The sequence below is a fragment of the Thunnus maccoyii genome, chromosome 4, assembly GCF_910596095.1.
Source record: "Thunnus maccoyii chromosome 4, fThuMac1.1, whole genome shotgun sequence".
Lineage (NCBI taxonomy): Eukaryota > Metazoa > Chordata > Actinopteri > Scombriformes > Scombridae > Thunnus > Thunnus maccoyii.
Genome location: NC_056536.1, coordinates 9,488,302 through 9,511,155, shown reverse-complemented (window position 1 = coordinate 9,511,155; position 22,854 = coordinate 9,488,302). Strand labels below are relative to the sequence as shown.

Below are 22,854 nucleotides of genomic sequence, written 5' to 3'. Positions count from 1 at the left end.
GTACTTACGCACCTTGAGCCAAATGCTCACTTATTTTAGTGAGTTAGCATGCTAACATTTGCTAATTAGCACTAAACAAGCAGTATAACTGAGACTAATGGGAATGTCTTTAGTTTTGCAGGTAGTTAGTCATAAACCAAAATACTGGACAAACAGAAATCATGGCACCAGATGAAAGGTCTGAGATATTTCAATAAAACAATTTTTGACCTACTGGTGGTGCTTGAGGCTATCCCTGTAGCTAGCCATTAGCATGGCTGAAAATCCAACCATAGCACTGTTTTGACAGAATTTCCAGAATCCTTAAAGAACGCTTTACTCATTTGGATGAAAAAACTATTCCAGCTGCACAATAAAGCAATTAGTGAGTAATTCATATATTTTAATAATGATAATGAATACAGAATGGAGTCACAACATCCAAAACATATATAGTTTTTTATTGTGCAGGGGATTGAATACTTCTTAATCCATTCTGGAAATAGCTTCAACAGTGAGCTACGGTTATCGACCTTCTGTGTTTTTAAAAGATGCTCAGTAATTTATCTTCCTGAGAGGTACTTACTGGGGCTATGTGAGTAAAGTGTTATCCTAACCAGTAGAAATTGTGGCCAAAGCCAAGAAAATAAGCTCACAATTATCCTTTAAGACACCCTAAGGTCCCAAAGAATATCCTCCACCTGGACCAGAAATCTTGCTGGATAGGAAAAAAAGTCACATGTATGTCACATGATGTAAACGTTCTTACAAATCATACTAGAAATGCCAAATAAGATTGTTTCCAGCATATCGGCAAGCTGTGTTCCTTTATGTGTCATCCCTGTCATGGTTGGATCGCGCTGTACAATCTGTTGATTTTTGGTAGGTTTGCTTTTGTTTTATGCAGTGGCCGTGTGTCATTTAAAAAGGCACTGCCAAGTCTTCATAGCCAGAGTCTATGATTGGATTTCCAAATTCTTATTAGCAGCACTGCTTTCACTCTCTGTCTCATCCACACACGCGCACACACACTATTAAATCTGGTTTCTAAAATGACTCATAGCTTTTATTCTTTACACAGGTGTTTGCGTCTTGCCTTCCCTCCCAGGCTTTTGGGAGAGGGTGAGCACATTCTTGCTTCCTGCTCTGAAGGATTGCGTTCAACCTGCCCACATCCTTTACCGTCTTTGCTTTCCTTCATCCCTCTCTGACTGTCTTCCTCCACCTTTATTTGTCACCATCCAGCCCACTCTTTCCCCTCACATACTCCACAGCATTGTTCCATTCACTACATAATCCCCTCTCTGCAAGGCCAATGGTTCACATGTTTGTGATCCTGTTCAGCTAAGAGGAATGCTGCTCATTTGCTTTCAGATGAAAACTGACAGCCCAATCTGTCTAGCATCATGTTCATGTTAGTCCATTTCTGTTTGGGAGTGGAAGTTATTTTGTTTTGTCGATTTCAGTTGGAGTTAATGTTTTTGTTTTTTTTATCAAAGAAATATAGCAATTCAAGAGTAATTGTTGCTGTAAGTCAACTTACACAACCCGCACACTTCCATTGGTCTCATCCATACTTGCCACCAGTTTTGTGACTATTTTTCTATCACTATTTTCCATAGATGTAGCTAGCTAGGTAGCTGCTGTAGCTGTGTCAGAAGATGACGTTCCCATTTTTAACCCTGCCCACAATGCTCTGATTGGTCAATTGTTTCTTCAACCAGAGAAATGCCCAAATGTTGGAACTAGGTTATACTGACTGTTTTATTTCAAATCACCACATTTATGTCTCAGATTCAAATCTGAGCTATGTTACCAAGCGATGTGACCTGGCTTAAGTGGTCCTGCAGTTTTGACTTCAGAACTGATTCAGTTCTTTAGTTTGGAAATTCCAGGATCAAGTAAAACATTCTGCCTCTAGAGAGTTTTCAAGACCAGATGAAAATTATTTCTTTATTTTTTGCAGTGTAAACCTGACAACATGATCATTAGAACAGGATCTCTTGAATGAGCGGTTTTAGGTGTAATCTCTGAAGAGTGGGGCAATGTGTCCCACCCTGTCAGTTCCGGCTGATAAAAGGGAGATTACAAGGATGATTTGCTTCAGACTTGCTACAGATTACACTGAACAGCTCCACCAATACTCTCACTGGAAATTACTCTGCTCACACCAGTATCGGCAACTTTAATGATGCAATGAGTTGCTGGAAAATAAGCGAACAACATAACCTGTTTGGTCAACATTATTTTTACGATTTCTTTTGTTCTTTTCTTTTCATTTACTGTAGTTTTTGTCCATCCATTTTCCCATACTGAAAAATCCCTAAGCCTCTTAATCCGTTTTGTAATCCTTTTCATAATCACTTTTCTTTAATGGTGAAATCCAAACAGAAGTCCATATTGACGAGGAATGTATTTATTTCAATGTAGTCTTTTTGCTCCCATCAGGTAAAATGTAGCACTAAAGCTCTCCTGATAGTTTCCTGATAGTTACGTTGTTTCAAAATTCTTCTACTTTCTTTTGAGTTTTTGGAGCCTTGCTCTCTTACCACTTCTCCATTTTTCCAGGTTTTCTAGGGAGGTACACGCAGATGATTAAAAATTATTCAAATACATGAAATTATGCCCAATTATTACAGCAATGCCAGTTGAAATCCTCTACAAATATCCACTGCAGCTCTACAGCAGTACCACAAACTTTTTCACTGTGTAGGTCCTCCACTAATCTCAGAAGTAACAATAAAGACTATGGAGGAGAATTGCTTTTGGACGAGACTGTGGATAATCTGTCTACAGAGAGGAAGAACACACAAATAAATCTGTGCAGGACACTGACAAATCTGAAGCCCCATCCATCCGCAAAATTCTCCTGAGCATATGGGCCTGGCGACGTCCCACCAGGCTTTTCCACTCTGCCCTGCCAAGCTAATTCAAGAGTGACTCTCCAGCAGCGATTCTATTAGCAGGCAGAACAAGAGTGCTTCCTTAAATACACCCTCTGTGCTCATTGGTCAAGCTATGAAGGAAGAAAAAAATACTTATTTTCATTACTCCTCTCGCGGAGGTGCAGAGATTTAATTTTGACATATGAGGGAGTGACCTTTGAGTCATAAAGGGTGTTATAGTAGAACAGTATGTTTACAACAGTGGTGTGCAGGAACAAGGCCTGGGAAATGTGAAACACAAACCTGTCCTTGAACCTGAATCTGACAGATTCGTTGAAGGCGAGGCTTGCTTCTAGCGCTTTGAAAAAACACACTGACATCTGGAGAGCCTTAAAACCACTGACATTTACAGCATTAGCTCTCAAGCCTTCATCCAGCATTAAGAGCGTAAGAGGAAAAGACAGAGAAGACAGTTGACGGGAGAGAAACGAGAAGGAAAAAGCAAGGAAACAGCAGAGAAAAAAGAGAAAGATGTTGGGAGAAGGGGAGAGAAAGTGAGAGGTGGAAGATGGATTGAAGCCACAAACTACATTTGACATTTGACCACTGTTTACATGATAATGAACGATACATACATACATACATACATATATACACACACACACACACACACACACACACACACACATGTTATTATGAGAGCAGCTCTTGACACAGGGAGATATTGAGGGAATGGAGTTTTACATAAGCCTGTGCATGACTACTGGGCCTCTTTGAATCATACTTACGTCTCCCATCACCATGGCTACAACCTACAGTAGTGTGGAGGCGCACTCTACATCTCTCTCCTGCTTTCCCTGGCGAGCTGATCCTACAGTCGTGGGTTAAAGTAAAGTAATGGGTCTTCAGGGTCTGAATGTTTGTCTTTTTTTGAAAAGCTCAATAATGGCTTGTGGCTTTTGACTGCTGGTATCTGATGTACTGAGAAAAAAAAATTAATTCAAAATCTCTGTTTCAGTCGTGTTTGTTGTGTGTTGTGTGTCTTTGTTTATGAACATGATGTAAGGACAAAGCCCTTTTTATGATAAAAGGCTACTTTGCATAATAGTGTGTATTCTTCCACTGTACAGACGCTCCTTATCCAAAGATGCAAAGACGTTTTTTGACACAGATACAGGAGTCCTGGAGGTCCCAATGACAGTGCAAGTAGCAGGCCAGGTTTGTATCATACTTTACACTGTAAACATATAGTTCCAGTTTATAGTAAACCTCCTTGTGATCATGAAAACATCGCACTTATCCTGCAATACAGGGCTTGTGTCCTACTTTGTCCCTAACAGAAGTAGAGCCACTGAAGGTTGTAACCTATTTTGCTGGTAACAAGCTAAAATTATCTCATACCCCCAAGGCCCAGTTACTCCATGGGCGTTAATAAGCCAAGCATAAAGGTTATTCAACATTGTTTAAGTGAAAATGTCTCCAGAAGCTCAAAATGTTCTTTGTTATGTAGCCTTAATAAGTTTAATTATGTTTCTTTTAACAATATCCTTTATGTTCCTCAATCTAGACACCCAGGAGTCTTCCGGATAATCTCACGATGCTATAGGTTTCTGTTATGGCCCCCAGTTTTAATTATTTCAACTTTGTTATTGAAAAATCATGTCAGTTTGGCACGGCAGATGGCTCTAAATATTATGATATCCATGAACCTCGGCCGCCGTTGCTATGGAGAAGAGGCCAGTCAGAGGCGCAAATTAGAGCTGTAGTTCAAAAGGCTTCTTTGTTCCAGTTGTGAACAAAACACGGTGCCATAGTTACTGAATTCATCCAAAATTCACCCAGAATCTGAAAGTGAATTCCTCTCAGCTGCAGCTTGTTACTTGTTTTCTATAAAGTGTAATCTTTAGCTCCATCCCTTCATTAGCAACACATGTAACTGAATTTTACACTCAGTGCTTGGTTGTTTCATATAAAATGCACCTTGAAAATTATCTTTGTTGTCTTGGTGTGACTACAGTGAGTACAACTATATTGTAATATAAATTTATTACAGTACACTGCATTTATACCATATATTATACCATTTATTTATATTGGTTATCGTAACATAACCAGGACATACTGGAATTACATTTATTGGCTTAAGACACATCCACATCATGGATGTGTTATTTTAGTTGTACATAGTGCAACAAACACTGATTATGAGACTATTTGCAATTAATTGTCAAGCAAATCATTCCTCTCAAGGCACAAATCTAAAATAACCTCTTGTCAAGGTCCAGTGTGCATTTTGCAATATGAAAACAGTCAATTCTGAAGCCCTCGAAGGGAGAAATAAAGTGCTTACAGCAACTGAATTCCTTCAACTAGTCAGCAGCAGCCTTCATTAAAAAATACAGAGCAGCTGCTTAAACATTCGTGTTGCACTGATGCCAGTCCTCTTTCTCAGTAAATCTAAATCTGGCCTGTTTTCTTGCCAAATCGTCACATCCCTCTCCCTCCCTGTCCAGCCCCTATTGCCTGTCTCTACCAGGACAAGGGGAGGAGAGGAGAGGATTGCAGGGGAAGCACAGCTCTGACAAGGAGCCAAAGACTGAGCCAGGATGCTCCTGTGGAGCACCAAAGCTGTTGCCCTCAGCCCCAGGCCCTGAGCTCCTGGCACTGAAACATGCACACACACACGTACACTGATGTATGGTCACCAGACGCCACAGCAGCCAGGAAAGCAATGGTGCAGAGACCAATAAACAAGGTCATCTGCTGCACACTGACTCAATGACTCAAGGGGACGTCATCTCGAGAAAAAAAGCACTGCTCACAAGATTCACCAATAAACAGTTGCATGGGTTAGTGCAGAGATTTCAGTTTCTAACACTTTGAGCCTGTTTTGGAGTGAACACACATACACACATATATACACACATCTTGCGTCTCAGCTGCTCAATGATGAAGGATGACTATATGCATAAAAGCGTTGCTCCATTTCAGCTCGGGGGACTAAAATGGTCTTTCCTTAAACATGAGTTTGATTAATTTGATACTTCAAGTGCATATATTCATATTTGTGAAATAACAGACTTAAAAGGCTTTATTTTTAGAAAACATCAGTCCATGCTACTCCCATGTTCATATTGTTGCTTTCTTTGTTCTCTTCAATCTGAATATGAAAATATATAATTAAGATTTAAAAAGCAGAACAGAACACTGGAATCATTTTGTAGTATATAAATCAAACCACAATGATGTTTCACGGAAATTATTATGATGTGAGAATGAAATAAAGGGAATCTAGATAAGATGTGACATCAAAAGCAAAGCAGGGCAAACATGTTTGAAGGATGTTGATGAAAATGGCCAAAGATTTGTAAAGATGTTTTATGTGTTTTCAGGTGCAGCTGGTCCATTTCACAGTCCAAGCAGTTATGACCTCCTCAGACCTGCAGTTTGACCGGACTGAGGTAGACTTTGGCTACTGTTCCATTCACCAGTCCATCAGGAGCAGTGTTCGCCTTACCAACATGTCCCTGCTGCCTCAGGACTTTGGCTTCCTGGGTGTTCCAGAGGTACTGTGGTTACAGCTGAGGTGACAAAGTAGATGAGGGGTTATAAGAAATCTTTTGAGTGACAAGAACTTCTGTGTTTTTAGTTTCCAGTACTGTGAATACTTTATCTTGTGTTAAATGTTGCTGTATCTGTGCTGTGCAGTTGCCTGGATCCAGATACGAGCAGAAACTATATGTCACCGAAAATAATGTTTTTATCAATGCTGTCTCTCTTGATGATGTCAGGTCTGGAGGAGACTTAAATTTAGTCATTAAGATAGCACTATCACTGTTTAAAATTCAGCTTTACCTTCCTTTCCTCTGAGACATTTCCCATTTTTTGAGATATGCCACTTTTGCTCAACCCTTAAATTGGAAATTTAAGTAATTTGTGTTGTTTTTGTTCCCCTCACACTTCAGTTTATGGAAGTCCAACCTAACGATGGCTTTGGCACTCTTCTCCCACAAGAGACCCTGGAGATTGATCTGATTTTCAGTGCCAGCAAGGCCAAAGAGTACAATTTCCAGCTCAGCTGCAAGTCTGGAATTAACAGGTTAAGATGTAATCATTCATTCTTTGTAAATTAAATGTCATATCATGTATATGGATTTGTTGATTATGTTCAGAATATTTTTGAATATATAGCTCAATGATTTCTTTTCGTTTGTCCTCAGAGTTTTTCTTCTGTCTTGCCGAGCAGTGGGTGTCCGCCCTCCACTGGAGCTCTCCCATTCTCTGGTCAAGTTTGGGGCCACAGCGGTTGGTGACCACTCCACCGCTCTACTTCACCTGATTAACCATCACACTGACGGTAACCAGTCCAAACAACCAGCCCCTCTTGGGGTCAGAGAGGCCATGGCTCCAGTAGCACCCAGGCTGTTCTGCTTCACCCCACCCCAGGATTCAGACATCAGGATCACTCCTTCTGCAGGACGCCTGCTGGGTGGAGAGGTGGAGTAAAACACCACTTATGTTTAAGGGGCAAATAACAGTCAGATTACACGTCGTGAGGAAAATGACCCTGAGGGTTACTGACATGGAGACTACAAATTTATAACATAAAAAGCCTTCATTTCAAACTGTGGGCATGATTTAAGATCCATTTACTGGCTTTTTCTAAAGCTTTTAACCGCATCTCATGGTATTCAGTCTCCATCAATTGATGAAGACTATGACATGTTCGGTTAAGTTTTTTCGTCAGACTACTATTTCCAAAATTGAACTATGACACTTGGTTACATTATGGGAAATGCAGGGTGAGAAAGTACCCATACAAGAGACTAAAGTTCAGGATATCTGGGCCTCTGTGAGAACTTGGCAATCAAGTCCACCTGAAGAATTATTTAACTCTAATAATTTGACCCCACCTCACTCACCTCTGTCTCAGTAATCTTTTGGAGCCTGATCTCCTGAAGTTGTGTTTCTCATTTTTTTTCTGCATGGCCAAAACTTTATCTGACATTGTTTTAGTTGCAAAACCAGAATTTATCACAATTTTAGACTGTGACTACATATGATCATAATCCAATTCCTAGTTCTAACTCTAATGTTAATCGAGATTGTTTGAACTGGGCTTTAGGAGGAGTGTACGGAAGTTCTTGTCACATTTAAGTGTAAATTTTACTTGATATGACAATTCACATCAAAGACATAATGACAGAGGAAATTCCTCCAGTCCCAGTTCAACTCAATTCAGTTGTACAGAATAACAGCCATCGCTGCCGTTGGGTCACAACAAAAGCCTTTATAGCGTAATGACGCACTCTACTGGACACCTGATGGAAGTGAACAAATTTTTATTATGTACTTCTCATTCAAATCGATGTTTATGTTCATGTGAGCTACAGAATTAATGGGCAAAGAATATAATACAAAAAAAATAATTTTGAAATAAATTTTATATTAATATTTTAAATTATTATTTATCTCAGTACAGGTGTTTTGAAAATCGTTGCAGTTATTGATGTAGGTTGTGACAGTTGGACTTGAAGTCCTATTTTCCAACAGCTGAGAGTGGAAAACTTTCCTCCAGACTCACACTCTGTTTATAGTAACAATTAATCTGTTGTGTTATTTTCTTTCAACTGTATAACAGAGGTCAGGTGGGAGAAATCCAGTAAATAGTCTGCAATAGGAAAACAGAGGGATTATCTTCCTCAGTCCATTTGAATTGGTCCACACAAGAGAAAACCCCAGAACAAGAGACTGCCAAAACTAATCTAAACCTTTAAATTAAAAATGACCAGGGAGTAAGAAAAAGTTTCCTGAAAAATCTGTACAACGCACAGTTTTAACAAATGTTTGCTTTACCCTTCAAATCTGTTTTTCATATGAGTAATTCCTGACATGTTTCCATCTCTCCTCTGACCTAGAGATGTCTGGTCCAGGTGACGTTCAGACCCAGACTGTCGGACCAGGAGATCAAAGACGAGGCACTGCGTCTCCTCCATCGAGCCAAGTTGCTCCGTGAGAAGGAGTTGGAGAGGAACCGACAAGCTGAAGAGGAGGTACGACTGTATTCCCACCAACTCCAGTCACCTCCTGCTAGTGTGAGGATCGATCTGTGCTGCCACAAGGGTTTTAAATGTGAACACATCACCAGATTACTGATTTTTTCACACTTTCATAACCATACTTATTTATACAGAATGTAGCCCCTACATTTATATATCCCCAATATGAACCCATCTCTATGTTCATGTCTGTGTTGGAAGATAAAAAAGGAGATCCCAGTGGAAACCAGTAAAGGAAAGAAGGCATCTGTGAATCCAAAGGACAGCAAAGTGTCAGACAGCCCCAAACCTGAGAGACTAACTGAATCCCCAAATCCTGACAACATACAGCCAGGGTAGGAGGTCTCATTTATACTTCATTTTTATCCTTGATGTCATCAATGTTTCTGCTTGCTTTGTAATCCCGTGTTTTCCAGCACAACCAGTTTTCTGAACTGACATGCCAGTGAAGAAAAATATTCATAAATAAATATTCTATCAAATATCAGAGCGTAGTGCTGCAGAAAGAGAATAAATCATTCCTTAGGAAACATCTTCCACATCCTCTCTGAAAGCATCTCAAAGTAGGAAAGTAGGCTAAACCCAATTAATAACTTGGAGAGACATCTGAGACCCGACAACACTGAAATATAAATTACACTCAAAGCTTTTACTTGTACATTCACTCCACTTCCAGTGCATAACCCTTGTGTAGTCTTAACATTCTGTATACTCCCTTTGTCCTAAGGGTCAAAAATGACCCGGCTGCACTAAACCCATAAGATAAAGCTGCAGCTTAATTGAATTCTAAACCTCAAATCTATTTTGCATGAAGAAACAACCTGTCATTCATCACAAACTCTGTACAATGAGGAATTCAACTACAAAATACTAGTCGTCTCCCATTTTTTGAACCAGTGTCCCCACCCACAAGGTGTATAAACAACAACAATAAATAAGAATAAAATAAGATAATAGGTACAAAACAAAAACTTGAAGAACATAATCAACTCTAATTAGTGCATGTGGGACAGTATGCAAGTGTGAGTGCATGGACTTTACAAATGTATTTCTTTCATGTGCAGCACATAGTATTTGGTTTACACTCCTTCTTTGGGGGGCAGAATTGGCATCTCCTCCTCTTGCCCGCTCCAGCTGCAGCCTCAGGTGGATCAGGACAAGATTCTTCCCCCTGAACAGCTTTCACAAGCGCTGTAGAGGCTGCTGTGTGTGGGGGAGGCGCTCCCTTCTTTGAATGTGTGGGGTTACAAGTGCCTTTACCAGCTGCTCCAGGAACACCCTCCTCTTGTTCTGCTTATCAGGCATCCAGGTATTGTTGATCTTGTTCCATATCACAAAGGCATTGTATGCGCACACATCACTGATGTTATGGAAGATGACCAGGGGCCAGAAGGCACTCATCCTGCTGCAGCCGTAAGTTCCAATCGCCTTGTCCAGTTTGTCCACACTTCCTTTGTTGTGGTTGTAGTCCAGGATGATGGTTGGCTTCCTGTCCTCACGATCACCGATCTCAGTCGTTTTGTGCAGTGTGCTCAGGAGGACCACATTCATGTTCCTCTTTGGGAGGTAAGACACCAGAGTGGAGGTGGGAGTGAAGGCAAACTTTGACGAGAAGGCCCTCTCCCCCTTGTTGCAAGGAGTGCAGGAGGGAGCTCAGGCTTGTTCTTTCTAACTGTGCCAACCATGGTGATCTTCCTCTTCAGAGGCTGCTGGCTGAGTTCAGAAGAGTCACATCCATCAGTCAGTCCATCAGTCACATCAAGCACAACCCGCATCCCCTGGTTGTTCTCCGGGCCTCCACCGGTCGGCTTCCCTATGTAGACTTGCATCTTTCAAGCATAGCTGGATTGTGTGTTACAGGCCACCCATATCTTGATGCTATACTTTGCTGGCTTGCTGGGCATAAACTGCCAGAAAGGAAAGCGACCTTTTGACAAAAGAGATTATTATCAATAATTATTGTCAGTGTCACAGGAAACAATCACATAAATCAATGATATTACAGCAATACATGATAAAATCAACGGTGAAATTCACTTACATTACAGATATGAAAATAAAAATTTACCTCTGAAAGGAACCAGTTGCTCATCCACTGTTACTTCAGGCTCAGGGTTGTAGAGGTATAACAGACACCCAGGCGATGTCCTGGGCAACTGCATATCATGTGGGCCCTGGAGTCATCCTTATGACATTTTGTGATGCCATCCCATCCTGGTTGTCATATGATGACAAGGACCAGGTTATTTTGCTCTTTTAGCTTGGCAGATTTCTTCTTCATCTGAAGATGATGCATCATGTTGTATTCTTCTCCATCTTCTTCAGATACCTCCTCCTCTTCTAAATCATTGTTCTCTTGTTCCTCTTGGACATCTGAAAAAGTCAGTGAGACAAAGTCAGTGAGGTCAATCAGTAACACACATATTCTCAATTTCTCATTGTGTGTGTGTATGTGTGTGGTTTCTATGGTGTGTAAATGATTTTACAACTGTCAGGTCAAAATGACCCGAAGACAGTCGTTGTACCCTTGTGATGTTTCACTTCCTCTAATGTTGGGGTCACTCAAGGAAAAGTCATCAGACTTCAAGTTGAAAAAAGATCATTTCGGGAGTTTCCTGTGCTGTTAAACATAGTGTTGCATCATTTTTGACCTTTAAGACAACTCAAGATGATTTCATCAGTATTTTAATTTCTTCTAAGTTGCTGTGATCACACCATGTATATTATGATCTCAACTGAGCTGGAAAACTTGAATGAAAAGAGTTTCAGTGTGAGAAGATTGTTGATTTGTTCATGTCTTTTCCTGCAAGGTCAGAGCAGTATGAGGAGGCTAAAGCCTCTCTGCTGTACTCCTTCACCCAGCACTACAGGGAGTACACTGTTCCCTGCTACGTATCGGACGGAGACCCTCCAGAGGAAGACCGACAGGCCCAGCCGGCATGGAGGTAACACTGAGTCAGCTTCCGTACAGCTCTGTAAAACACACTGTACACCCTGCCATGTCAGATTAGTGTCATATTATGTCTTTAATCTTTGAGACTTCACTGGACCCAATACAGTTCATAATTCCTGTTAGTTTACAGATTTTGTAAAATCTGAATGTCAACCAGCTCTTTTAAACCATGGCCTCTTTTGCCAGACTTCCACTGTTTTAATTTATGCAGAAAAGTCTGCATAGTCATACAGTCTGCTGTTGATATAAAAACATATCTCAACTACTCAGAGTCTGTATTAACCCTATAGGGCCCAGAAAAAGACACTACTACCTGCCCCTGGTTTGCTGTGTGTCAATTAGGTTTTGGTCATTTAAATAAAAAGGGCAATCCTTTTTAAGAACACACTCTTGTAAGCACAAAATCAACTAAAAAAAGGCTGGAAAAATAGATTTTGACTCAGGGCCCCTCTACGAGACGGGGACTCATCATTGAATCATCATTGAAATTGCCGGGAAAACAGTGGAGAAAATGAGAGAGTTGAAATTTCTTTACACTTTAAACTTTGCTAATCACAAATGGGAAACCAATGTTTACAAACCCCAAAGCTGGTTTGATGAAACTCAAAAAATGTCAAGGAAGCTATGGAAGTTATTTGTACACATCAGTTGTGGAACGTGTGCTACCTTTCTCCATTACAGTTTGGTTCAGCAGCCTGGCATCTTTCTCCAATTACTCCAATTATTATTAAGTTCAGCAGGCTCTAAATATTTGATAGAGAACCTTGTCTTAAGTCTGAGTATTTCAAAAGAAATACATGAACCTGTTCAGCTCTTGAATGGTAAACCTTTGACTTTTTAGGGTAACCAGCAATTTCAAATCAATCTTTTAGTACATTGTCTTCTTTGCATTTTTTAAGTATTTTGTGTATTTTGAATATTGTCTATTCATATAATACTTTTATTTGTATGAAAGTGATTGTGAGCTGCCAAAAGTTGGATGTATAGTATTGTGGCTAATGACAGATGAATAATCAGGATGCATCTGCTTCTTTACAGTCCTTTCAACACTCTCTACTTGAAGCTGCAGTGTCCTGCTGTACAGCCCCCTCTAGTGGTGACATCCAACAATGGACACAATGTCATAGACTTCAATCACGTGGCAGTAGGTGAGTCATTTCAAATGTTCATGTAGCTTGATGGTTCATCTCATACTGCAGATGTACATTTGTGTATGTGATTTTACATATTTATTCATTGTATTGTATTTGTGTTCTGTCTATTTTTAGGAGAGAAAGTGATTAAAAGGTTTACAGTTCAGAACATTTCAAAGGAATCTTTGGACGTATCCTTTCTTCGCAAATACTGCTTGTCTAAGTTATTACAGTTATTAAAGTTATTACACAAAATTCTACACAGTAAAAAAAATGCAGCATGTGCTTGTACATTTAACCCTTACAGTTTCAGAACTTTAACAGTGGTGTTAAGTGGTATGGAAAAGTCTCAAAATGGTTTTCTGCTGATTCCCTATAGTGTGCGGTCTGTGGTCCCTCTTTTATATATAGGCGGATATTAAAGGATCAGTTCACCCAAATTACAAAGACATGTTTTCTCACTTACCTCTAGAGGTATTCAGTGTCACAGACAGTTTTGGTTTAATTTGTGCAGGTTCCAAGATATCAGTCTCAGGGATTTCTGCCAACAATGTCCACATTACTCCTCAGACCTCAGATCTCACTGTTCACTGCTGCTTTTCTTTGACCGTTTCCAAGCTGAGGTCATCGGTGTTGGACATATATGGCCCCTTTTCCCTTCTCAATGCTCTCAGATGTATAAGACCAGGAGAAAAACACACTCTGGTACTGGCCTTCAGTCCAACTCTTGAGAAAAAGGTGGGTTAACAGTCTAGAATTTAACACACAGCACCAGTTTATTACTAAATATAATTTAAAAAATGAACATTTCTCCCTCTATTGAATGACCAGTATCTCTCAGAGTGAAGTAAAAGTATCCAAAATTATTGTTACATCCCATATTAATCCATTTGTAATTTGTCACTCTACCTCTCAATCTGAAAATTATGAAAAGAAAAATCTCATAAAAGATAATTCAGTAACTAATAAATAACAAGTATTGAGCAATACCTCATCACCTCTACTGTTCTGTAGCACTGTGAGACACTGGAGGTGCGAAGCAACAAGATGATCCTGGAGATGACTCTGCGTGGGGAGGGTGTGGTCCCCGCTGTTACCTGCTCCCATCCTGGAGGTCTCCTTGACTTTGGCTATGTGCTGGAGAGGGAGAGCACCTCGCAGGTCCTGAAGGTCAGTCAAGTACGAGAACGAGATTCCATCTTGTTAGTTTTGAAGAAATGTTAGAATTTTCATATTTTATCCATTATCAGCTAAAGTCTAATCCAGGTCCTGGTCTTAAAACAATCAAGGCCAGAACTTGTCTTGGTAGTCTTGATAATGACTTTCAGTCCTGTTTCACAGCTGCAGAATAGTTCGGTGGTGGCGGTGGGTTTCAGGCTGCTGCTGTCCAGTCTCGCTCCTTCCAGGCCTCAGGGTGGAGCTGACAAGGTGGCCTTCCTGCTGGGCAGCTACACAGACTCTCAGGTCCAGCCTACTGTGGGTAAGCTGTAATTAATACTGCACAGTTCGCCAGGGAGCCTGACAACTGTGACTGCTGGAGCTACAAAAGGAAAAAGATATAGAGCTGCTACTACAAATGCAAATGCCTGCAGGACACAAGGACACTGTTGAGGAACTGTCGAATTGATGAATATTTTAAAAAATTTGAGTCATATTCTCTGGCCTTCATGGTCGCCAGATCTCAACCCAACAAAGGCACTCAAGAATGATCTTCTTTCCTCCAGCACAGTTCAGACACTTGGAAAATCTTTGTCAAAGAACACTGAAGCTGTTCTGGGGGAACATGATGGCCCTTCATTTCACTGAGATGCTATCGTTTGTACTTAAATTTGTCACAATGAACACACAGCTCTATATATCAGAATATGCACATGAGAAAGATAAAAATACAAACCATTTCTTAATGCTTTTCTCATACTGTACTTGTTATGTGTCTGTCAAATCAATGAATGTAATGTCATGTAAAATTTTTGTGGGATGTGAGCTGTGCAAAAGAGGCTGTGCGTCAATAGCAGGTAGTGTTTTTTTATAGATTCAGTGTAAAAGTAAAGTTACAAAATGAGTCCAGTTCATAGTGCTTTACAGTGGAGTTAGATCATTTAAAAAGTAACAAAAAACAGAAATGAGCATTCAAGAGCTTGTACTGTATGTTGAATATGTCAACATTTTAGATAAGTGGATGGCTAGAGGAGAGTTAATTTATTATATATTTTTATCTGTGGCTGTGAGAAGAAAATATATATAGTTTCAATGACTTCCACTGACAAAATAGTTTCTTGCATTTAAATATTTATTAGCTGTAAATTTGTTGTAATTATGGTCAACATGGATGTTGAACCTTTCCACCCCTCTCATTTTTAAAACAGTTCTCTTTTCAGGAGTAGGGTCTGAATACTGACAACTGAGAACATCTTCTGTTCTCAGTTAGTTACAGCTTTGATTGACACCAGCCTCAAGCTGCTATTGAAGGACAAGAAATCATTCATCATTCATGATTTTCTCATGAATATATGTCCAAATTTCTTATAAGCTCAGTAAAATAATCATAAGGTTTGTTTTCATCGTTTTTAACAACAGTACTAGTAGCAGACGTAACATTAGTAAACATAAGTAGTAGCAGTTTGTGTTTTGTATCCTGTACAGGAACCCAGAGCCATAGTGGGCTGAGTGTGTTCAGTGTGGTGCCAGTAGAGGGCAGCATTGCTCCAGGACAGAGCCAGGACGTCACTGTCACCTTTCAGCCTGACCACCCGTCCGTCAACTATTCCGACAGACTCACCGTAGAGCTCACAAATAAGGTCACACAAACACAGACTCACACACACTTGAATGCATTTCTTCACTCAGCTTGACCTTGGCCTTCATATTGGTTATAAACCTCATCACATGGTCCAGGCAAAGTGCTGTCCCACAGTGCCTTGCTGTTATTCGAGTGTACTTACTGCACCCTGTATGTCCTTTATTCACTCTGGGCTTCATGATATAACAACTCTAACCCTGTGACATCTCTGTCTCTTAGAGTAAAGTGTGTGTGATTGATCTGAGGGGTGCAGCCTCTTCACATAACATGTATCTGCATGGAGGAGACCTGCTGACTGTGCCCGTTGAATCCCTCCTCCCTCCACTGATAACAAGTCAACCTCAGCTTACAGGTACAGTAGCTTCTGCCTTCCTCTAGTCTTCAGTGTCATCAACCTATCATATGATGCACAGGATGCACTTGTGCTTGATTAAATGGAACTGATCAGTGCTACACTTGTTATCTATGGGAATTATCAGTGGAAACTGATTTAACTTCAATCATATTCTCAAAGACACTGATGGCTCCAACAAGACATGGAAATCAGGCCGAGGAAATAAAGACGCTATAAAGATGACTAATAACTCGCAGACGTGCTCCATGATTTATGCGAGCGAGGGCGGGGTGTGTAATGTAGTCATTTATGGTTAATCGTAGCATGCTGGCAGGTCGTGTGCTTGTCACCAGCACTCAGATAATATTTTACTGCAAAATCTGTGTGTAAAAAATAGGCACACCTCCAAGGTTACTTCAAGTTTGACTAACTCAAAGAGGTGTTTGTGCAAGAAGATAACATCAGCAGCTGGATAAGACCTTGAGCTTCGCTATGATTGTGTCAGAGGAACAAGGCTCCTGTGGGGACGGACATGTTAGCTTGAATCTGAAAGTTTCTCACTGACACCCAGCAAAATTCAAGTTGAAGTCTGCATATTAGGAGCGTCGTAAAGAAGGAAGTAGTTAAAGGATCAGAAAAGTGTGTTTGATTTTAACTTGTTAACTAAAAAGGGGAGAGGGGCTAATCAGTGAAAGAAGAGAGTGGAAGCTAAGAGATGTCTGACATGGTAGAAAATCATCCTGATGGCTGAATGGTAATGCAACATCTCCTTGGCCACAAATACCAGTACTTGACATAAATTAAAACACTAACATACTCCTGTAGTGCCAGGATTATCTGTTGCCATTTTTAACACAACTTTACTTTGAAGTAGTGACAGTAAGCCAACGTGTGTGTGTGTGTGTGTGTGTGTGTGTGTGTGTGTGTGTGTGTGTGTGTGTGTGTGTGTGTGTGTGTCATCTATATCTAGAGTCTGAGGTGATGGAAAAGCCCAGCTTCCCCGTGCTGGTGACGCTGCGGGCCAGCTACAGCGCAGGGACCATCAAACCTGCAGTCAGAGAGCTGCAGGTGGGCTGCATCCGCTCCACACAGCCCAGTAAGAAGGTAATGTGGTCAGCGCAAACATCCAGAACAAGAAAAGCAGTAGGTTTACTCAGTTATGCAACTGACTGCTGCAAATTGTTTCATCAAGCACACTGTGATGCATCATGAGAGGGTTAACAACCTTTTCAAAGCAGAGATGAAGTTATTCGTCATCATTATACTGAATATTATACTGTATATTAGGATATCATGATACAGCTGCACTGTGATCCATCTGACTCCTCAATCTGTCTCAGAAAATATGGGTAAATAACTAATTAATGTACAAAATGTTTTCAGTTTTTATTGTTTAAATGTTGCAGATTTCTTAAAATGTTGCTGCCATGTTTTTCCCCCTTTTTTCCAGTGAAGGAAAGCGTCTTATTAGCAGAACTAGACTGACATAGCATAAATATTTCTAGGTTATAAAATGAAAAGTGTTGAAGCATAAATATACTCAAATCCATTTTTCCAGTTAAGGAATTGGTAAAAAAAAAAAAAAAAAAAATCATCTTTTCTCTGTTTTTTTCCCAGAATGGTGAGTTTCTCTGGGATAATGTGGCGTCTCTGCAGCAGCAGGGCTTCAGTGTGGAGCCCAGCAGAGGCAGCGTGGAGCCAGGCCACAGATGCACCATCACTCTCACATGGACTCCCCAGAGTGGATACAAGGTGAGGAGGAGAACATGGACTGCTGTTGGCTTTTTGTTACTGAATAAAAAAAAAAAAAAAACATCCTTTGAAGAAGATAAAATATAAAGATAAAGATTAAAGTTTGCATGAATTAGTAACAACTTGGGGGTTGGTGGTGGTTTTGATCTGTACTTTACAACAGATGCAGTGTCGTAAAATACCTTAAGAACCCATATTTTTCACTTCATCATTGTTAAAAAAGCTTAATTACATCCATTGTGTTGTAATGTTGTAAAGTAATCAAAACATAAAAGTCCGAACAGTTTGATTAGTTGAAGTTGTTCATCAAAAAGTCAAAGCATCTTTAGGTAAAAATAATATTACTCAAAATTTCAAGTACATAAAAAAGCTGTTCATTTACTGTGACAAGAATAAATGTCATTATGACTTCACCTTTCAGAGTTTTTAAATCTGAGTTTAGAATCTGTTTCAGCTTTTTACAGCCATTTCCATTCTGACAAGGACTGAATCATGGTGGAAACACTGAATCCTGCTTATTTTGGTATCAAAAGAGTAAAAATATTGGCACAAAATCTCATATATCAGCAGCTCTAACAGCATTGCCACCATCAACCTCTGATGTCATGTGTCAAGACTTTTGAACTTCAGTTACATCAGGTGTTTGTTTATGAACACACTGCATCAGCTGGTTGTATGAACTGTATGCTTGTGTGTGTGTTTCAGCCCTATGAGGTGGTGCAGATGTGTGTTCCTCTGACCTTAAAGGGGGATGAGACAAATGTTTACAGAGTCACCCTGATGGCTTTGGTCTCCACCGCTGCTGTCTGACCTCTACCTGGATACCGGCCAGTGCGAAACACACACACACTGGCACAAGAGACAAAGACACGTGATATATTGTGTATATATGTGGCCACCATAACAAATAAATTCATTATTTATGATATGAATCTAGTTATTAAAGGTGGAATTAATGAAGTTTGTCTGAGGATCTGAGTTGAACCAATTATACAGACAGTATATCTTATTTTGTCGTGTTGGTCTTATACACAATGCAGAGCAAAGTGGAAAGTCTAACAACCAGAAATGATCATAGAAACAGATTTTAAAGAAGGCTGCAGATCGTTATTTAAATGTTTATTCACTCTTTCAAGAACCAACAGACCACTTCTGAAAGACAGATACAGACTCCTCCTTCTTTGTGACTTCAACTGAAAGATTTTACTGTAAACTTAAACTGCCAGTCACATTTATATCTACCGTCTATATGTACAGTGTTCACAAATTAGACATTTATATTAAAACAATGTGTATTACTGCATTTTATGTTTGCTTCATCTCAGTTTTCACAACACGTGTTAAACCCTTATGTTGAACTCAAATTTTGTTGTCAAAGAATAAGGAATTCCCATCAAAACATATAGTATATACAGTGTATACTGTAGTATATATAGAGAGAGAGTACATAGTGGTCATATAGATAATACAAATAGCACTGACAAAAACGTGCAACTTACACAGAAGTAAATGTTAAATAATAAGTTACACAAAGGAAGACTGGAGGATTTTTTAAATTTTATTTACTGAATATACTGTAAATATGAAGCCATGAATCTGACTGTAACACTACAGTAAACACTACACTCCGTTCTGTTCTCTATCTACCACAATAGACACCTAACATTAGATATTTCAGTCACTCACTGAAAATTCAGTAAGCTAATACAAAGATGCTGGAAAGCATAAAACAGCAAAACACAACTGACACGACTGCAGCAGAAACTCATTACATTACATGTTGATAACAGAAGGAAAAAAACCGAGTTACTGTGGTGAAGTCATTTGCAGTTAAGTTGATTTAGTGTATGTAATGTTGCTCATCTGGGTGATATTAAAATGAGGAGAAAATGCAAACATTGATATAGTGATCTGTATTTTTAGTAATAAATGTTTGAACCGGAGAACTCTGAGACTTGAGCATCTAATTTTGAGTTTTGCACTTTGTATGCACAGCATTCGTGTTCAAAAGTAACAATTTAGGAAGTCAGTTTTGCTCTTTTCATTTAAAGTTTTGCACAGTGAAACTTCTTTGTTGTACAAATTGAGCCAAAACAATTGTGAATTTCTGTATTACTCTATTACTTACCTCTTATAAAGCTAGAATTATGAGGAGACTTTAAAATCCTGCTGACCTACCGTAGCCTTTTACTCTAGGACAAATCTTTTTGCAATTTTTGATGTTTGCCTTGAAATGCATGAATTCCTCTCCAATACATTAGAGGATGTTGCTTCCAAAGCAGAGGAAGAGCAACAAGAAGACCTCAGGTTTTGTACCTCAGCCTTTTATAAAGTACCTGACTCCGCCACCAGGGGGTGCATGTAGGGCCAAGTAAGCAGCGGTTATATCAGGGTTGGGTGTGTCAGTTGATGTAAGCCAGCAGATGTATACAGTACATACTGTAGCACTGCTGGTACTGTACTCATGGAGTGAATGGAGTTCATACTGAGGTCAAACAAGGTGCAGTCTGTGAAATATGACACAGAATGTGGAGCGATAGAAAACAAGTGGTTTGGTACGAAAGCCTTTTGTGTGAAATTACATTGATCAGGCGTAGACTGCCATGTTGATCTGTTAGTATTAGAAGCAGCATTTGCAGCTTTAGGCTGTAAATAATGAATGGTAACTGTAGTATCACCAATAATAGCATAGTAGTGAGCTGATGATTTGTATTTTTTCTAAATATTGTGTTCTTGTCATGGGAAGAAAGGCAGTTAAAGAGCATTTAGACCATCAAAGAATGTTAAAAGTGTCCATTTAAAAACACAGTAATTAAATTGTTGGAAAGGCCTTATTCACAGAAGACATTATGACATGTACAGGTGTAAATAATAATATTAAGACTGAATTCAGTTCAGCTGCTTCAGTTTCAGGGTCCTGGTATTGTTCATGCTGTCACTCTGTCATGGTTTACTGGGACACTTGAATGGAGCAGACTCATCGTTAATGTAATCAGTGATATCTGTGCTTTTCCTGCTATGACAAGTTTAAGTATCTTTTCGCAGCATATTAGCAGCTTCATTGAGGGATTTTCTTTATTTTTGCGGACACGATGCCACTGAGTAAAATCCTCACACATCACACTGGAACATCATCCTGTGGCTGAAATTTACTGGCTGATATTTGATTGTTAATGAAGGTAAAAACACATTTCACCTGATTTTGAGTCTGTCCTCAGATGATCACTCCCATCCTGCAGGCCTGAGACTGGGCCTTCACTGCACTACATGGTTGCACTTACAGGTACCTGCCACCAGGAGGCTCCTAATGTCCCCACATTTCATCCAGGCGTTATGGAATTCCTGGAATGTTATGGAATTTAAAGCAATGTGTTTGAAACAGTGAAATTTAGGGAATTACAAAATATGTGAGTGTATTATTAACAGGTTACTTTAATAGGACTAGAGAATAATGCATTTTCTAGCTTACTTCACCCAATCAAGGTGGTTTATGAGAGTCCATCATGTTTAGTAAGTCGATGGGTAAAGAGGACGAGTATCCACTTCTCGATACAAAATAACAAATTGTACACTATTGATTGATTGTAAATTTCTTCATCTCTTTTTTTCAAAACACGGTATATTCAAACATCTAATATATCTTCTTTCAATATTAAGAAACTAGCATTGAGGCCATTTTTCAAAAGCCTGTTTTCAAAAAAATGTTTGATTATAATGGGAATGATGATGAACTTTAGTTAAAATGAGGATGTGTTGAGTATCTGAGACTACATGAAGATAAAGGATCCAGTCAGCGTATGCGTCTGAAATTAGGTGTCCATTTTTCTTTACTTTGTTTATGTTTTAGAAATTTTGGAGAAAGTAAAGCTTCTTTCAGTGTTTCCTGTGGATTGTGCATGAAAAAACACGACACAACAACGACATAAAATGTGTGAAAGGCCAGAAAATGGAAAGATTGAAAGTCAGGATTTCATCAATAAACATGAAATGCATAGAAAGCTACACTTATGTATATAGTTAGACATGTCAGTCTATTATTTAAGATCAAAACATGCTTTGTAATAATGGATTGCCACCTTTTTCCTGACTTCGTTCTGGAGAATATAGTCCATAGTTAGACCTTTCTGGATCAAAAATGAACAATATAAAATTTATTGGTATTTATTTAAGCTCCAAATACATGATCGTGTATAATGAAACAATTACAATCAGATTGCACACAGTTGTGAGATCTTAAAAAATGTGATAAATACAGTTCTATCCAAAAATACATCAAATATACATGTAATTCACATAAATACAAGTAGGGATGTTACCATATATGTAAGAAATCACAAACAATAGATAATTTAATCCGAAAATTACTTTGTACATTGTATACGTATTTTTATTTAGCAGTAGTAGTTGTATCAACAGTAACAGTGATTATTGTAATAACAGTAGTGAAAGTAACAGTTATAGTAGTGCATATTTTACTTTCTGTATGTTAAACATTGTGCTGCATGTAACGCATGTTTCATTTACAGTCCACAGCAGAGCGGGAGGCACCTGGTTTGTCCTCCAGCCAGCCTGCTAGACTCACCAAAACTCAGCAACCACTTACCTTAACCCCTAACCCCCTAATCCTAACCCCAGTTAGCACGTCACACATCTCATATATAATATGTACAATAAATGTACACTATATGTTATAAAGAATACAAGTATGTGTCCTTTCAAGTTTCAAACCAGTGCTTTAGAAGGAAGTAGAAGGTGGATTCTCATACTATGATTACACACCCACTGTACACACTGTTTAACAGTTTTCCAAATGACTGGAGTATCATCATCAGTCTTTAAATAATTTGATATAAAGAATAATCCAGAACTGACAACAGCATCAATCAGCAATCAATCTGTCACATTTAAATTGTTAAATTACTACAAAGATGAGAGCTCACTTGGAAAAACTCCAAAGGC

General features: G+C 39.2%; 1 protein-coding gene across 4 annotated transcripts in view; it reads left to right on the top strand.

The window, feature by feature from the left end:
• The window catches only part of cfap74 (cilia and flagella associated protein 74), a 52,661-nt gene extending 30,068 nt beyond the window's left edge, over nt 1-22,593 (top strand). For 3 of the 4 annotated variants that reach the window (XM_042410226.1, XM_042410225.1, XM_042410223.1), the window contains exons 23-40: nt 3,995-4,082; nt 6,257-6,430; nt 6,830-6,963; nt 7,085-7,361; nt 8,783-8,917; nt 9,125-9,258; nt 11,734-11,868; nt 12,915-13,024; nt 13,145-13,200; nt 13,628-13,747; nt 14,024-14,179; nt 14,351-14,489; nt 15,653-15,807; nt 16,029-16,161; nt 17,114-17,247; nt 17,761-17,895; nt 18,601-21,178; nt 22,422-22,593. In XM_042410226.1, coding sequence (XP_042266160.1) covers nt 3,995-4,082; nt 6,257-6,430; nt 6,830-6,963; nt 7,085-7,361; nt 8,783-8,917; nt 9,125-9,258; nt 11,734-11,868; nt 12,915-13,024; nt 13,145-13,200; nt 13,628-13,747; nt 14,024-14,179; nt 14,351-14,489; nt 15,653-15,807; nt 16,029-16,161; nt 17,114-17,247; nt 17,761-17,895; nt 18,601-18,705 — 2,320 coding nt within the window. In that variant the 3' untranslated portion in view covers nt 18,706-21,178; nt 22,422-22,593. The remainder of the gene's footprint in view (nt 1-3,994; nt 4,083-6,256; nt 6,431-6,829; nt 6,964-7,084; nt 7,362-8,782; nt 8,918-9,124; nt 9,259-11,733; nt 11,869-12,914; nt 13,025-13,144; nt 13,201-13,627; nt 13,748-14,023; nt 14,180-14,350; nt 14,490-15,652; nt 15,808-16,028; nt 16,162-17,113; nt 17,248-17,760; nt 17,896-18,600; nt 21,179-22,421) is intronic. The other variant, XM_042410224.1, reaches the window with a different exon arrangement.
• The last annotated feature ends 261 nt before the right edge of the window (nt 22,594-22,854 follow it).